The 16834-nt window shown below is 39.7% G+C and overlaps 1 protein-coding gene and 2 long non-coding RNA genes across 3 annotated transcripts; all 3 read right to left on the bottom strand.

Moving 5' to 3' along the window:
- Positions 1 to 2342: 2342 nt before the first annotated feature.
- LOC110676803 lies at positions 2343 to 9279 on the bottom strand. The gene is made up of 3 exons (XR_002500736.1): positions 8962 to 9279; positions 8609 to 8891; positions 2343 to 2507 (listed from the first exon to the last, which is right to left on the bottom strand). It is a non-coding gene; the product is annotated as an uncharacterized LOC110676803 (long non-coding RNA).
- A 488-nt stretch (positions 9280 to 9767) lies between these two features.
- LOC5576862 (prolactin regulatory element-binding protein) lies at positions 9768 to 11814 on the bottom strand. Its single transcript, XM_001662908.2, has 3 exons — positions 11465 to 11814; positions 10310 to 11399; positions 9768 to 10180 (listed from the first exon to the last, which is right to left on the bottom strand). The coding sequence occupies exons 1-3, from the start codon at positions 11603 to 11605 to the stop codon at positions 10095 to 10097; spliced, it is 1317 nt and encodes a 438-aa protein (XP_001662958.1). The 5' UTR covers positions 11606 to 11814; the 3' UTR covers positions 9768 to 10094.
- A 1784-nt stretch (positions 11815 to 13598) lies between these two features.
- Positions 13599 to 14856, bottom strand: LOC110675832. Its single transcript, XR_002499833.1, has 2 exons — positions 13941 to 14856; positions 13599 to 13879 (listed from the first exon to the last, which is right to left on the bottom strand). It is a non-coding gene; the product is annotated as an uncharacterized LOC110675832 (long non-coding RNA).
- Positions 14857 to 16834: the final 1978 nt, after the last annotated feature.

Genomic DNA, 16834 nt, shown 5'->3' with positions numbered 1-16834 from the left:
ACCATCACCTTGTTAAACGGTCATACTTTCAAAGTTGCACATCTCAAAATTTTAATTTTCGAGTTATCTAGTTGTAGCATTAAGGGGACGAATTAATGGAGTCGATTCGTAGAAAAATTCCTAATATTCAATGGTTAGCTATTGATAAACAATAGTTTTCTTTTGTATGAAGGAAAATTTCTGATCCATGGGTGCCAAAATGATGAAAATTGTTCAATGAGAATTTCTTTTCAGAAGCATTCTAAATATGTCGCAATTTTGTTACATATGTTCTCATAAAATATGGCAAGTCTAAGAAGCTGTTGGAAATGCCACTCTATTTTACAATCGTTGTGAAATGTTGTGACGGCACTGCAGCAGCGTCCACGAATACAGTATCAAATTGTCGTGCCTTCAATTATTCCTGACAAATTAAATTTTGTATGAAGCTGTGAGATTGATTGAGAAATATAAGATGTAATAAGGTCGAAAATATTATTCTTTCAACTCTTTTCAACACATTTGATGGCCCTGAAAAGCGCCGATTTGCTTATACGACGAACCAGCTAAATGACGTGACGTGGATGGCGCACAAGAGCAACGGATTGTTGATTACCGGGCATAAGTCGAAATCTGCAAACGATGCTCACATTTAAAATCTTGAGCGATTTCACAAGTCCGACGCTCGGTTAGAAGCAGCTCCTCGGATCAGCAACTCAGAGGGCCTGTGGTATTTCGTTCCTAGCGGGCTTGCTTCTTGACCACCGATGCTGAATTCAAAGTCGAAATCTGCAAGCGCGGATAAATTTGCGGCGGTGATGACGACGGCTTGGACGTTTTTCCGAGCGGCAGTAGTTCACTGCTCGGAGAAGCGCCCAAGCCATCGTCATCGCCGCCGCAAATCAACCTTGCGTCTTCCTCTTCCGACGACACAAATTGAACTGTGACGGCGGGTGCAAAGGCAAAGCGAAAATGACTCGCCCGACCGTGTGCACAGTCCGACCGCAAAAAGAAGACTGAGGGAAGAAGCAGGACCGGTGCGCTTTTATAGTGGGAAGCGTAACCCAAAAATGTGCTTGAACGTGATTGGTTAGATAAGAAAGGGGTCAACATTTTACGATTTTTCAATATTTTGTTGCCAATAATCAATAGTGTCCTCCATTTGAATCGACGCGTAGATAAATTTCCGATCGATTGATGAATAAATATTGAAAATCGATCGACAAATGGCTGAGTTATTAGCGGTCAAAACCTGACCATTTTTCGTTACATGCTCAATTTTTCGTTTTTTGAAATTGTACCCCCATAATATGTTGCCGAAGGACGTTATCCAACGTCAAAACAGGAGGAACTACAGAGGAAATTTGAAAAAAATTCCGGTCGCGTTACAAAATAATTGTCAGAGGAAATTTGAAGGAATTGATAGATGAACTACGGAGAAATTCCAAGAGGATTTCTGGAGAATTTTTTGAAGAATCTCCAAAGGAATTCCTACAGGGATTCTGAAGCAATTGTTAATTCCTCCAGCAATATTTTACAATATATTTTATAGAATCTCCGAAAACATTCCTGTATGAACTATGGAGAAAATCCCGCAGGAAATACCAACAGTATTTTTTTGGAGGAAATCTCCTGTGGAATTCCTGGAGAAAATCACTGGAGGAGTTCTTGGAGGATACCCCCGGAGCAATCCTTGAAAATCCTAGAGGAAATCTCCAAATAAATACTCTGGAAAAATTTTCGAAGGATTTTTTGGAGAAAATGTCCAGAAGAATTTCTTCATGAAATCCCCAGTTGCCAAAGTTGCTATTTTTGCATTCGTATATCGTATGGAAAATACGATGATACTCTATGGGTTTATTCACAAATTTTATAACGCCGAAAATGGTCATTTTTGAAACCCACCCACCCTTTCGTAACGCTTTTTGTATGAATATTCTACAATTTTTTTATGAGTCGTAACATTACAAGGGCACCCACACTCAGAAATAAATAAAGTCATTAATGACTATTTTTATGCATAATCCTGGTTTGCCTGGGTTCATGCATAAAATATCTAAAATACAAGAAGACAGAGTGAATTTGATGCAGTTTAGTTTACCAATGACTATTGTTTAGTCATTTCTAATCTTAAACGTAGATTTGTAATGCATTCGAAAATGCATAGTTTTTATGCATTTTAAGACTATTTTTGAGCTGCTTTAGAATTATGATTAATGAAATTATAAATGCTAAATTTAAATTAGCAGCTCTTTACGTTGAGCAATCGATGTGCAAAACTTTATTTTTATTGATTCCATACACATAAACATTTGAAATTTCATAAAATTTTTTTTTAATTTCCCATCGCTTTGTTCTAGCAGTTCGTTCCGTTTTTGCAACAACATGGTTGACATAACCCCGGCATGTCCTCCATCGAATAAGCATGTCCATAATTTCTCGTCTCGGAGTCCGGTTCATGTAAAAATTCGGCGTACCGGCGATTGGGAAGAGTTGTTATCTGCTTCGAAGATGCTGACTCTGGATTTCTGGAAAATAAAAAATATTATTGATCAGAAATCAGAAAACACATTTTTATTATTATTATTTTCTTAATGAAATTCTGGAGGAAATCTCCGGATAAAATCCTTGAAAAAAATACGAAGGAATTTCTTAATGAAATCTCCGGAGGAATTCCTGTAGGAAATTCCCGGTAGAATTTCTGGACGAAATTCCCAGAGTAATTCCTGGACGAAATCCCCTAAGGGATTACCAGAGAAAATCCCCGGTAAAGTTCCTGATATTTCCTAAGGAAATCCCCAGAGGAAATTCTGGAGAAAACTCCCGGAGAAAATCCTGAAGAAATTCCTGGAGTAAATTTCTGGAGTAATTCCTGGTTCAACTCTCCAGGAAAATTCTGGAGGGAATCTCCGGATAAAATCTATGAAAAAAAAATACGAAGGAATTTCTAGAGAAAATCTTCGGAGGACTATATTTATGAAATCTCCGGAGGAATTCCTGTAGAAAATCCCCGGAAGAATTTCTAGACGAAATTCTCAAAAGAATTCTTGGAGGATTACCAAGGAAAATCCTCGGTAAAGTTCCTGAAATTTCCGAAGGAAATCCCCAGTGGAAATTCTGGTGAAAACTCCCGGAGGAAATCCTGAAGAAATTCCTGGAGTAAATTTCTGAAGAAATACCTGGTTCAATTTTCCAGGTAAATTCTGGAAAAAAATCTTCGGATAAAATCTCTGAATAAAAAAAATACGAAGGAGTTTCTGTGGAAAACTCTCGGAGGAATTTCTTAATATCCTTGGAGGAATTGCTATTGAAAATCCCCTTAGCAATTCCTGAAGAAATTCCTCGGAGGAAATCCTTGAAAAAATCTCCGGAATTATTCCTGGAGCAAATCGCCAGATTAAAAAAAAGCCTCTAGAGGAGTTCCTGCAAGAAATCCTTGGAAAAAATCTCCAGAGTAAGTTCTGGAGAAATTCCTGGAGAAAAACTCCAGATAAATTCTCTGGAATATCACCGAAGGAATTCTTGGAGAAAATCTTCAGAAGTATCTCTTAACGAAATTTCCGGAGGAATTCCTGTAGAAAATCCCCAGAAGAATTTCTAGACGAAATTCCCAGAGGAATTCTTGGACGAAATCCCCCGAAATTCTGGAGAAAATCTCCGGGTAAAATCTCTGAAAAAAAAAATACGAAGGAATTCCTAGAGAAAATCCTCGGAGGAATTTCTTAACAAAATCTCCGGAGGAATTCCTGTAGAAAATCCCCGGAAGAATTTCTAGAAGAAATCCCCTGAGGGATTACAAGAGAAAATCCCCGGTAAAGTTTTTGAAATTTCGGAAAGAAATCCCCGGAGGAATTTTTGGTGGAATTTCTGGAGGAAACCCCCGGAGGAAATCCTAAAGAAATTCCTGGAGTTGATTTCCGGAGAAATTCCTGGTTCAACCCTCCAGAGTAATTCTGAAGGAAATCTCCAGATAAAATCTTTGAAAAAAAATACGAAGAAATTTCTAGAGAAAATCCTTGGAGGAATTTCTAGAGAAAATCCTTTGGAGGATTTTTTTAATGAAATCTCCGGAGGAATTCCTGTAGAAAATCCCCGAAAGAATTTCTAGAAAAAAATCCCAGAGGAATTCTCGGACGAAATCCCCTGAGGGACTACCAGGGAAAATCCTCGGTAAAGTTTCTGAAATTTCCGAAGGAAATCCCCGGAAGAAATTCTGGAGAAAACCCCCGGAGGAAATTCTGAAGAAATTCCGGGAGTAAATTTCTGGAGAAATTCCTGGTTCAATTTTCCAGGGAAATTCTGGAAAAAATCTCCGGATAATATCTCTGAAAAGAAAATACGAAGGAATTTCTGTGGAAAATCCTCGGAGCAATTTCTTAATATCCTTGGAGGAATTGCTATTGAAAATCCCCTTAGCAATTCCTAAAGAAATTCCTCGGAGGAAATCTTTGAAAAAATCTCCGGAATTATTCCTGGAGCAAATCGCCAGAATAAAAAAAAAGCCTCTAGAGGAGTTCCTGCACGAAATCCTTGGAAGAAATCTCCGGAGTAAGTTCTGGAGAAATTCCTGGAGAAAAACTCCAGATAAATTCTCTGGAAAATCACCGAAGGAATTCTTGGAGAAAATCCCCGGAAGTATTTCTTAACGAAATTTCCGGAGGAATTCCTGTAGAAAATCCCCAGAAGAATTTCTAGACGAAATTCCCAGAGGAATTCTTGGACGAAATCCCCTGAGGGATTACCAGGGAAAGCCCTCGGTAAAGTTCCTGAAATTTCCGAAGAAAATCCCCAGAGAAAATTCTGGAGTAAATTCTGAAGAAATTCCTGGAGTAAATTTCCGGAGAAATTTCTAGTTCATTTTGGAGGAAATCTCCGGATAAAATCTATGAAAAAAAATACGAAGGAATTTCTAGAGAAAATTCTCGGAGGAATTTCTTAGTGAAATCTCCGGAGGAATTCCTGTAGGAAATCCCCGGAAGAATTTCTGGACGAAACTTCTTGAGGGATTACAAGAGAAAATCCCCGGTAAAGTTTTTGAAATTTCGGAAGGAAATCCCCGGAGGAATTTCTGGAAGAAACCTCCGGATAAAATCCTGAAAAAATTCCTGGAGAAATTCCTGGTTCAACTCTTCAGGGAAATTCTGGAGGTAATCTCCGGATAAAATCTCTGAAAAAAAAACACGAAAGAATTTCTAGATGAAATTCTTGGGAAGAATTCCTTATTATCCCTAGAGGAATTGCTATTGAAAATCCCCTGAGGAATTCCTGAATAAATTCCTCGGGGGAAATCTTGAAAAAAATCTCCGACCTCTACAGAAGTTCCTGCAAGAAATCCTAGAAATTCATGATTCAACTCTCCAGGGAAATAGGAATTTCTAGAGAAAATCCTCGAGGGAATTTCTTAATAATATATAATACCAGGGAAAATCCTCGGTAAAGTTCCTGATATTTCCAAAGGAAATCCCCAGAGGAATTTCTGGAGAAAAATCTTGAAGAAATTCCTGGAGTAAATTTCCGGAGAAATTCCTGGTTCAACTCTTCAGAGAAATTCCGTAGGAAATCTCCGGATAAAATCTCTGAAAAAAATACGAAGTAATTCCTAGAGAAAATCCTTGGGGGAAATTCTTAAAGAAATCTCCGGAGGAATTCCTGTAGAAAATCCCCGGGAAAATATCTGGACGAAATTCCAAGAGGAATTCTTGGACGAAATCCCCTGAGGGATGACCAGGGAAAATCCCCGGTAAAAGAATTTCTGGAGAAACCTCCCGGAGGAAATCCTGAAGAAATTCCTGGAGTAAATTTCCGGAGAAATTCCTGGTTCAACTCTCCAGAGGAATTCTGGAGGAAATCTCCGGATAAAATCTCTGAAAAGAAAATACGAAGGAATTTCTGTGGAAAATCCTCGGAGGAATTTCTTAATATCCTTGGAGGAATTGCTATTGAAAATCCGCTAAGCAATCCCTTAAGAAATTCCTCGGAGGAAATCTTTGAAAAAATCTCCGGAATAATTCCTGGAGCAAATCGCCAGAATAAAAAAGCCTCTAGAGGAGTTCCTGCAAGAAATCCTTGGAAGAAATCTCCGGAGTAAGTTCTGGAGAAATTAATGGAGAAAAACTGCAGATAAATTCTGTGGAAAATCACCGAAGGAATTCTTGGAGAAAATCCCCGGAAGTATTTCTGAATTAAATTTCCGGAGGAAATCCCCGGAAGAATTTCTAAGCGAAATCCCCTGAGCGATTACAAGAGAAAATCCCCGGTAAAGTTTTGAAATTTCGGAAGGAAATCCCCGGAGGAATTTCTGGTGGAATTTCTGAAGGAAATTCCCGGAGAAAATCCTGAAGAAATTCTTGAACTTAATTTGCGGAGAAATTCCTGGTTCAATTCTTCAGGGAAATTCTGGACGAAATCTCCGGATAAAATCTTTGAAAAAAATACGAAGGAATTTCTGTGGAAAATCCTCGGAGGAATTTGTTAATATCCTTGGAGGAATTGCTATTGAAAATCCCCTGAGCAATCCCTGAAGAAATTCCACGGTGGAAATCTTGAAAAAAATCTCCGGATTAATTCCTAGAGCAAATCGCCAGAATAAAAAAGACCTCTAGAGGACTAGAAAAAAAAAACAGAAGAAATCTCTAAATCACTGAAGGAATTCCTGGGCTAAATTTCCGGAAGAATTCCTGGACGGATTTCTTTGAAAAAATCTCTGAAGGAAATCCAAGGAGGAATTACTGGAATAAATCTACTGAGGTGCAAATCCATAGAGAAATTCCTGGAGGTAATCTCCGGAGAAATTCTCTGATGAATCCCCTGAGGAATTTCTTATTGAAATTTCCGGAGAAATTACTGGACGAAATCCCCAAAAGAATTTCAGAACGAAATCCCCAGAGGAATTGTTGTTGGAAAACCCCTGAGGAATTCCTGGAGAAAATCCTCGAAGGAATTCCTAAAGGTAATCCCAGGATTTATTCGTGGAGCATATATTCAGAGGAGTTTCTGGAAGAAATTATCGGAGAAATTGCTACTGCAAATCTCCTGAGGAATTCCTGACAAAAATCCCCGGAGTTCTTGGGGATATCCCAGGAGGAATCCTTGATATCTCCGAAGAAATTCTTTGTGCCCAGAGAAATTCCTGGAGAAAAACTCCGGAAAAAAAACTAAAAATATATCCGAACATATTTCTGAAGAAAAACTCCGCAGAAATTCCTTAATGAAATACCGGTGGGTCCTGTAAGAATTTTTAACAAAATCCTAGAAAATCTCCATAGGAAATCCTGGAGTAACTACTAACAATTCCTGGAGAAACTTAAGAGGCGTTCCTGGAGAAACTCTGGATGTTTTTCTGAAGGAAGCGGAAGCGTTTCTAGAGAAACTCCGGGGTAATTGCTTGACAAAGAAATTCCTGCAGAAACTATGGAGGAAATTCAAATTTGCCGATGAAAATCCGGAAGAATGTCTTAAAAGGCTTAAGAAAAAACCTGGAGGAATTCCCAGAGGAAGTCTAGAGAAATTCCCGGAGAAACTTTTGAGAAATTTTCTGAGGAACTCTGGACAAACACCCGGAAGGAATGTAGTGAATTATTCGAAGCAACTTCATAAGAATTTCTAGAGGAACTCCGGAGCATTTCCGAGAAATTACAGTAAAACCTCTATGAGGAAATTCTGGGCGAAATCCCCGGAGGAATTCCTGGAAGAAATCTCCCGAGAAATTCCTGGTGCAAATCCCCAGAGAAATTCTTAAAAAATATCTCCGGATAAATTCTCTGAAAAATACCCGAAGGGATTTCTGTAGAAAAATTCTCTGAAAAATCCCCGAAGGAGAAAATCCCAGTTGGAATTTCTTAATGAAATCCCTGGAAAAATCTTTGGAGGTGCTTCTAGAGTGAATCCCGGAAGAATTTCTGGGTAAAATACACAGAGGAATTCCTGGATGAAATTCCCAAATTGCTACTAGAAATCTCCTTTAAAATTCCTGGAGAAAATCCCGGAGAAGTCCCAGGGGGAAATCCCCGGACGAATTCTTTGAAAAAATCTCCGGAGGATATTCTAGAGCAATTCGCCAGAGGATTTCCTGGATGAAATTGCCTGAGGAATTTCTGGAGGAAATCCCAGGAGGAGTTTCGGGAGGAAATCTCCGGAGCAATTCCTGGTGGAAATCCCGGAAGAATTTCTAGACAAATTATCTAAAGTAATAGCTATTGAAAATTCCTTGAGAGAATTCCCGGAGGAGTTCCTGGGGATATTGCCGGAACAATTTCTGGATAAACCCCCGGATAATTTCTTGCTTTAAATCCAAAGAGAAATGGCTGGAGGAAAGAATTTCTGGAGAAATCCTGAGTTCTCGAGGGATATCTCCTGAGGAGTTCCTGGTACAAATCCCCAGAGATATTCCTGGAAGAAATCTTCGGATAAATTCTCTGAAAAAGTATCCGAAGGAATATCTGGAAAAAATCCTCGGAGCTATTTGTCCATGAATTCCTAGACGAAATCCCCAGAGGACGAAACTTCCGGAAAAAGTCCTGGTTCCCCAGAGAATTTTTTGTTGAAAACCCTAAAAGGAATTCCTGGAGGAAATCCCCGGAGACATTTCTGAACGATAACCACATAGAAAAGTGCTAAAGGAAATACGTACCCGATCCTTGAGCAAATCCCCAGAGTAATTCCTGCAGCAAATCCCCGGATGTATGCCTGAAAGAAATCCACAGAGAAATTCCTGGTGGAAATTCTGTGGGACACATCGGAGGAACTTCAGTAGAATTCCTGGAAGAGCAATTGGAGATATCTGTAGACAGACTTCGTTGTCGACATTCTTGGTGGAATCCTTGTACGAACTCCTAAATTATTCCCCGGAGAAAAACCCGGATGATTCCTGGAGGTATCCTGCGTGAGTCCGGATGAATTGCCTAGAGGAATCGCTGGAAGCGGAATAAATATTTATCGTTTAAAAAACAGCACCAATGCAATATTGTTTTTGTTTTTACTTACCTCAAATGAGTAGGATGAGAAGACGATGGCAGTTTCAGCGAGAAAAATCCGAACTGATAAACAAACGTGTGTCAAATCAGATTTGGAACAACTCAAATCTTGTTCCAAATCCGACCAAAAATGGAACAGGCAATTAGCCTGTTCCAAAAAAATAGACCAGAAAACTGGTATAAAATAAAATTGGAACTTTTTTTGCAACACCGGTGCAAGCTCCAAATTTCAACTTGGTCCAAAAATTTAGAACCAAACAGTGATTTGGACCACCGGTGAAGTTGCCCTTAGTCATTAAAAAACCGCTTTTATTGAGTTGCCTGTTACGAGATTCCACAAGAGTGGTGATACAATTCCCCATTGGGGGCATCCGCAAATAATCTCATGATGTGTTGCGAATCATGATTGTTACATAGAGCGATAAATGAGAGATGTTCTCAATTTTCGCAGAATTCATTGCTTGAAAGCAAAGGACGGCACACTTTGCAATCATTTCAACAAGTTTTATATCTTTGCTTCACTACGCATGAAAAGCCCACAAATTCGTTTGATTTTCCCAGCAAAAGAAAAACTTTAGTCCTTATTGCTATTATGCGGGGTTCCCTGTGTTCATCAATGGAATGTTTACAAAAATCGACGTTTTCTATTATTGACCTTCCCTTTGACTTCTTTGTTATTAGAATTTTAGCACCTGGTGCACTCAATTTTGTTCAAGACGATAAATTAGAATGAAAGGTGGAGAAAACAAAGCGATCAAAAATACTAATATTGTGTATTAATTTATAATTTTCGGATCAATTTATTGAAAAGTTGTGTAACTTTGCGTTTACGCATTTATTGGTTCGTAACAAACATATCGTTTCAATAAATTAACATCTCGCGCGCCTTAAAAAAGAGCTATATTTGATTAATATTTGCAGTTACTGTTATTTTTTGTCCACTGTAGTCACATTGGTGAAACTTAATATAGTGTAATTTAATTTATCACCTGATTACTGCATCCTGTTTCCGTCTCTACAACTTACTGTACAAAACTAATTATGACAAACCTACGACACTTTCGTTCTAAACCACAAAAAAAAACGGTTCCGCATTGTTCCTAGGCTGAGTTTCTCGCTGCTGTTGCCTCTCATGGGACGCAGCTACAGTCCGATGTACGTACAGAAGCAGAAAGTGATGAACAGGATTGCCACTATTGCGAATATTGCCACCCAAGCCGGAAGTGAATCTGTAAAAAGAAAAGAAAGATAAATCGACGTTCACTGAAAGAACTCCTAGATTCTTGATGAAATTCTTCATTTATTGCTAAGTTTAAAACTCATAGGACAGCATCAAAAATAAACATACAAATACTTACGTCTATACTGCAAACTGTGCACGCAGATCCGATTATCCACCGAGATGGACAGGACGGCCGCTTCCGTGTTGGCACTGACGGCCGGCCCGTCAAAGTTGGTCACCGGCAGGAACTCCAACCCGGTCACAAACATCGCGTGAGCATTCGGAATGTGCAGAACTCGCTGCAGACTAAATGCAATATAGATCGATACCGAACCACTGAACATGGTTCCGACTGCGACGAAGCGGCCATCATCCCGCACTGCCAACGCGGCCAAGGATTCGTCTATTTCCACGACTCGAGTGAGGCGGCCAACTTCTGGATCCCACTGCTGGAGCAGTCCTTTGGCTTTGCCTGACTTGGCGAACGGATTGGCCAACGTGAAGAGCCGATGCTTGTCCTTGTGACCTTCGACCAACCCATATCGACACCGCTTGAACAGATACCGGGTTCCCTCCGGTGGGTTCCACGTGAGCTTTCGAGACTCCTTGTCGGGATTGATGGACCAGATGACGCCTAGGCCGTCCTTGGCTATCGAGACGATGTACTTGCTGTCCGGACTGAAGTCCAAATCGTCGATTTCCTTCGTGTGAGCGGCAATATCCGACAGCATGGTCATCTTGGGGAAATTCCACAACCGCAGATGGCCATCCGTCCCTCCCGTTGCCATCAGCCGGCCATGGGGACTGATCCGGACAACTCGCTGCAAAGGTTCCGCTTCCGTGAAGTCCGTCTGGACCGAATCACTGGTTTTAATCTCGAATCGGATGACCTTCCGGACCCGCTCCTCACCGCCCTTTTTCCCATCCGCTTGTGCCGGACCTTCCGACTTAACCTGTCCGTTTGCCTGTGGCTGGTAGGACACATTCTTCCGCTTCCGCAACCCATCCAAAGTTTCCGTTTTCCCTCCAATATATTCCCCATCCGGAGAACTAATAATCGGATTGACTAAATACATCTGGCAGTGACTTTCCTGGCCGGCCACCAGCAGGGTCCGCTTCTCGTCGTTCTTGGTGGCGCAGTTCATGACCACCGTAGGCCCCGTTTCGTGCCGGATCACTTCATCGGCCACGTACTTTTCACCGTCGTGATAGATCTCGAAGATTTCCTGAAAGCAAACAAAAGAATTTCATCACAAACCACGTACATCTAATCTAATTAGCTCGCACTTACGAATCCGTTGGCCACTCCGGTTTTGGAGGCTCCGCCGCCGCCTCCCACCAGGACGTGACGACTGGTCAGCATTCCGATCGTGTACAGGGGAAAATTGACCCGGGCCAGAAGGCCTTGGTCCGGTTTCCTCGTCGGGGCCATCTTTTCCTGTGCTGCACACCGCTGTGAGCTGTGTGGCCGCCTAATTAATTATTAACGACCTATCCTACCTATCTTTCTATCAGTGATCGATATTATTTTTCCTTTTTAATTTTAAGCTCGAACTACGACGAGAAAACATTCACACACAACAGCACTTTCGCTTTTCATTTTTCGTTTCTTCGTTCTGGCGACTTCCACGTATTTTCTGTCAAAGCGGCTGTCAGTTGACGGCAAGAGAGAGAGATGGAGCTTGACCCGGCGTACACTGTAAACTCGGCATTACCCTTTAATGTGGAAAAAATACCCATTATTTGCTGATATATGGAAACGTCAAAATGATGGGTACTTTATTTTTTCAGATACAGAGTATTTTATACCCTTTTATATATTCCACGGACTTACTCTTTAATGGGTGAAAAAAATATTGCAATTTTATAATAGTTCATTACGAAGCAGAGACATTCTTGCAGTAACACGATGAAATGAGTGTTTTTTAAATTTGGATAGATCAATGGTAGGTATAATTTCTTTCCCTCTAGTGTTCTGATTATAAAGAAACAATTATTTGATTACAGGATACTTTTGCTGCCATATACATCCCGTATTCATGTCAAAATCGCTAAAAGTAGATGTCAGTTTGCTAGGCTAGGAACATCAACGTAAACAAATTAATTATGCTCCCGCACCTGAACAATAATTATTTGCATATATTTTATTCAATAAAAGTTATGTATATGATAATGTTTGTTTAGTTGATATTTTTATAACCGAGAATAAAATATTAAAATCAAATAGAATTTTCATATCTGGAAAAAGAGTAAATTTTACTCTGTATCTCAGAACAAATGTTTTGGATAGTGGGTAAAATTCACTCGTTGATCTGACGTACAAGCCGTTTACTCTTTAAAGAGTAAAGGCCCTTTACTCTTTTTATGAGTTAAACTAGTTTCTCTCAAAAAGGGTACTTTTTTACCCTTTAAAGGGTACTTTGGTCTTACAGTGTAGTGGAGGGGAAAACGTAACGGCGTTAGAGCATTCACGCTCAAAAAATATAACCCAGAATTTAGTAGGGTGATATATCAAGCGTGTGCTAGAATAAGGGCGTAAGTCACATGATCGATTTCACTTAATTGATCCTCTCTTCTGTGAATAAAGGTGACAAGATGCGGGTTTGTCAGCATTTTTTCACCTCAGGACGCAATAATGCATTGCTACCTAGCGTTTGAAGTGAAAAAAAAAGCTAACAAACCCGCATCTTGTCACCTTTATTCACATAAGAGAGGATCGATACAGAGAAATCGATCATGCGTCTTACGCCCTTATTCTAGCACACACTTGATATCAGGTATACCTACACGGAGAAATATTTTTACCTAATTTTTGAGTTTACTTTACCCAAAATTAAGTATATCGATTTTAGTTTCAACCCAAAATCTCTCGGTCTTCTCTTTCTCCCACACGAATGTTGTCAAAAATAGAGAGAGCTGCATCTACCCAATGGGGGTACTTTGGCCCAATAAGCCAAATTTGAGTAAATGCAACTTTTCTTATGTTTGGGTCGAAAGAACTCAATTTTGCGTTGAATCAACCCAAAATTGAGTATATTTTTCTAATGGAATTAAAGCCAAACTACCTAGTGGGGACCTTGGAAATTTAGCCAAAATTGAGTTATTGGGCTCAACTACGGGATTGCGTTGAAACAACCCAAAATTGAGTTGAATTCCGTCTCCGTGTAAAGTCTGCACTGCACGGTTAAAAAATAATATGCTAAAAGTATAAAAGTCATACTATAACCATATTCGGTCTATTCACCCCTTGCCATGCAATTTCGAACATTATGATTCTCTAGTATAAATAGCATTTATATCTCACCATGTGAATTCTGTGATTATTTACGGCATGCATAAAACGGTTTAATTCATCATTTCGATTTAAAAGAGCGTTTTGTTTTCTTTCTTTATTATTTATTTTTTAATATCAAAATGCAAATTTATGCGATTAATATGATTTTATTAACAAAAATATCCATTTATCACTAAATTAATAATACCATTCGATTCCGATTACATCCTGGTAGAATTCATGTATATTCAATCCATCTGTATCGATGCAGGAAGTTTTGCAGATCGTATAACGTGGTGGAGATTGCTCGATGAAATCATCCTCCCTGCGACCTCCATACATCCGGAATTCCGGTGGCATGCTAACCTTTTTGGGGTACTAGTGGGTCAACCACGAAATGGACAAAATGCGTTGGTGGGCAATTGGATTCCGCTGAAAAAAAATCAAACTTTCAATATCTGGGATCGTGGATGATCAGTACTGCTGAATTTACCATCCGTCGTCGTCTGTATAGTCAATAATCCTCGTTCTCCCATCCAACGCAATTGGGGTTTTTTCCGGGACATTTGCCTTTTTTGTATTCAATCTCACAGCTAATTAAATTGTTTACACTTCATTAACTCCGCTTAGATAGAAACATGTTTAATCGTTACACTTGGGATACGATCTTTTCCTAATTTTAATCGTAGCGCCAAAAATCTCAGAAAACCGTTGTTCTTCATCGTGAACGCGTGCAAAAAGACTATTGTCAACTGTAAATGAAAAATCTCAAAGTCCCAAGTATAACACAGGGTTGCCAAAATCCCTTGACAACAATAATTTTCGGATATGCATAGCAAAGCATAAAAATCATATTGGCGGTGCATAATTCATATGCTTTGCACTGAATAAAATCCTGATATGCAAAAAATGGGATAATTTATACACTATCTAGTATTTCCAAAACTCTCCGTGTGAAACGAATTTTATTCTATAGAAAAGCCAAGTACGGACCTGAAACGTAAATCACTCAAGTAAAATTTCTCCTTTCTACCCAAGTAATTTTGACAGCTGATTCAGTATGAGCAAAATGCCACTTTTACTTGTGGAATAATTAAGCGGCACATATTTCCGTTCGGAAAAGTGACAGCTCCTCTTGATTTGTACGGCAGGCATTACAGACGTTATGCAATCAGCTGTACTTATCAGCTGCGTACAGCTAAAGTATTGCTGTGTGCGTTTGAAATGCAAATATCAAATGCGGAAACAAACACCAATCGCGGTAATATTTTTCACAAGAAATGCGATGTCAAAGATAGATTTTTCTTGCTAGGGTGGCGGTGATTTATGTAATCGTTGCTAGGTGTCCTTTGATTATTTTGTGTTACCGTATTTGAAGGACGTTTACTCAACATTTGCATCTCAAATACAAACAGAAATAATTTCGGTAGCGGAATCATTCCTTGACCGTTTCTTGTCCTATAGGCCTTTTCGTGAGACAGGTCCGTCTATGCATTTGTTTACATCGGTGGAGGACCGGTGCTAACACGGGCCTGTCATTTTCATAGAAGAACTGTCAAAGAACTTTCGGATCAGCTGATTCGAAACGTCTTGTGAAAAGGCCTATCCTTTTGCACAGTACTTATGATCAGCGTACCGGCCAAAACTACTGAATCCATGGTAAAATTCAAGCGTGTGCTAGAATAAGGGCGTAAGTCGCATGATCGATTTCTCTTCATCGATCCTCTCTTCTGTGAATAAAGGTGGCAAGCCCGCATGTCATCATTTTTTCACCTCAGGACGCAAGATTACATCGCTGCCTAGCGTTCTGAGGTGAAAAAAAAATGCTAAAAACCCACCTCTTGCCACCTTTATTCACAGAAGAGTGGATCGATGAAGAGAAATCGATCATGCGACTTACGCCCTTATTCTAGCACACGCTTGAATTAAGGTGATTATAGAACGAAGCTATACCTCAAATTTTCAAGAGCACAAGACTTGAGAACCAAACAGCGCTTCGCGTTGAAAATCTATCCCATTGGTCACCACCAGCAAGCAATCAATGTGATTGGTTTTCAACGCGAACTGTTGTCAGATTCTCTCGTCTTGTGCACTTGAAAATTCAAAGTTTGGCTTCGTTTTATAATCACCTTTGTAGTAACGACTCACAGAAACTACCTACACGGAGACGGAATTCAACTCAATTTTGGGTTGTTTCAACGCAATTCCGTAGTTGATCCCAATAACTCAATTTTGGCTAAATTTCCAAGGTCCCCACTAGGTAGTTTGGCTTTAATTCCATTAGAAAACTATACTCAATTTTGGGTTGATTTAACGCAAAATTGAGTTCTTTCGACCCAAACATAAGAAAAGTTGCATTTACCCAAATTTGGCTTATTGGGCCAAAGTACCCCCATTGGGTAGATACAACTCTCTCTATTTTTGACAACATTCGTGTGGGAGAAAGAGAAAACCGAGAGATTTTGGGTTGAAACTATAATCGATATACTTAATTTTGGGTAAAGTAAACTCAAAAATTAGGTAAAAATATTTCTCCGTGTAATTTAAAATATCGGCTGGCTTCTACCGACTTGCCAGAAAAACTTCCGTTAAGGACAATCACGTCTAATCGTGTTAACGTTCTCCAACAGAATGATTTACCAGAGACGACTTCAGCTCTTCGACCCTTCTTGTGTTCGAGCTGGTCTCTAGAAAATCAATCGGTCGTCTCCGTCTTTCCGAAGTGGAGTGATAACCGATTACACGCTCTCCCTTTCCAACACACCTTCGATGTGCGCGTGTCGTACGTTCGGAATCACGCTGGGGTCGTTTCCAACCCCCCGAAGCTCTCGCGCCTTTTTGTTTTTCATTCTACTCATCATGCCGAAGCTTGCATCTTCACTCGACACAATCCGATTCCCCAGCCACATGCAAATGCTCGCTTTTTCAGAGTCCCCTTGCTCCAGGATTTTCTTTTATCAGAGTCCTCTCGCTCCAGTTTTTTTATCAGAGTCCTCTCGCTCCGTTATTTTATTCTACCTTCCAGACCTCTCGCTCAAGCAACTTCTTTTTTTTTAATTTATAGCATGAACTTTGTTTTGCGTTTTATTGGTTTTAATACCACTTTCTCTTAGCTGCGCACAATCAAAAATCCGTTAATCAACCAGAATCGAAAAAAATACAATCTGTCATATTTTATCAGGCCAATCTTCACATTTTATCACGCTGCCATTATACCTACCGCCAAAAACAAAAAAAAAACAAAGGCAAATCAACCACCATTTTGTTAAGCACTATATTTTCACTATTCGATGCCGTTCTTTCCATTATTTTAGTTCTAGTAAAGCACCGCTTAAACACTAAACTAATAGGAGCGTAAAACTGCGCCATTGTAGTAACGACTCACAG

The sequence above is a fragment of the Aedes aegypti genome, chromosome 2 (assembly GCF_002204515.2).
Source record: "Aedes aegypti strain LVP_AGWG chromosome 2, AaegL5.0 Primary Assembly, whole genome shotgun sequence".
Taxonomy (NCBI): Eukaryota; Metazoa; Arthropoda; class Insecta; order Diptera; family Culicidae; genus Aedes; species Aedes aegypti.
Note: the sequence above shows the minus strand (reverse complement) of the source record. Positions and strands in the feature narration are given on the sequence as shown.

Excerpts from the sequence above, each read along its gene's own strand:
- LOC5576862 (XM_001662908.2), bottom strand. The coding sequence starts at position 11,605 with ATGGCCCCGACGAGGAAACCGGACCAAGGCCTTCTGGCCCGGGTCAAT. Across the intron at positions 11,400-11,464 it reads CCGGAGTGGCCAACGGATTC|GAAATCTTCGAGATCTATCA; the intron begins GTAAGTGCGAGC and ends GTTTGCTTTCAG. Across the intron at positions 10,181-10,309 it reads GCACAGTTTGCAGTATAGAC|ATTCACTTCCGGCTTGGGTG; the intron begins GTAAGTATTTGT and ends TTCTTTTTACAG.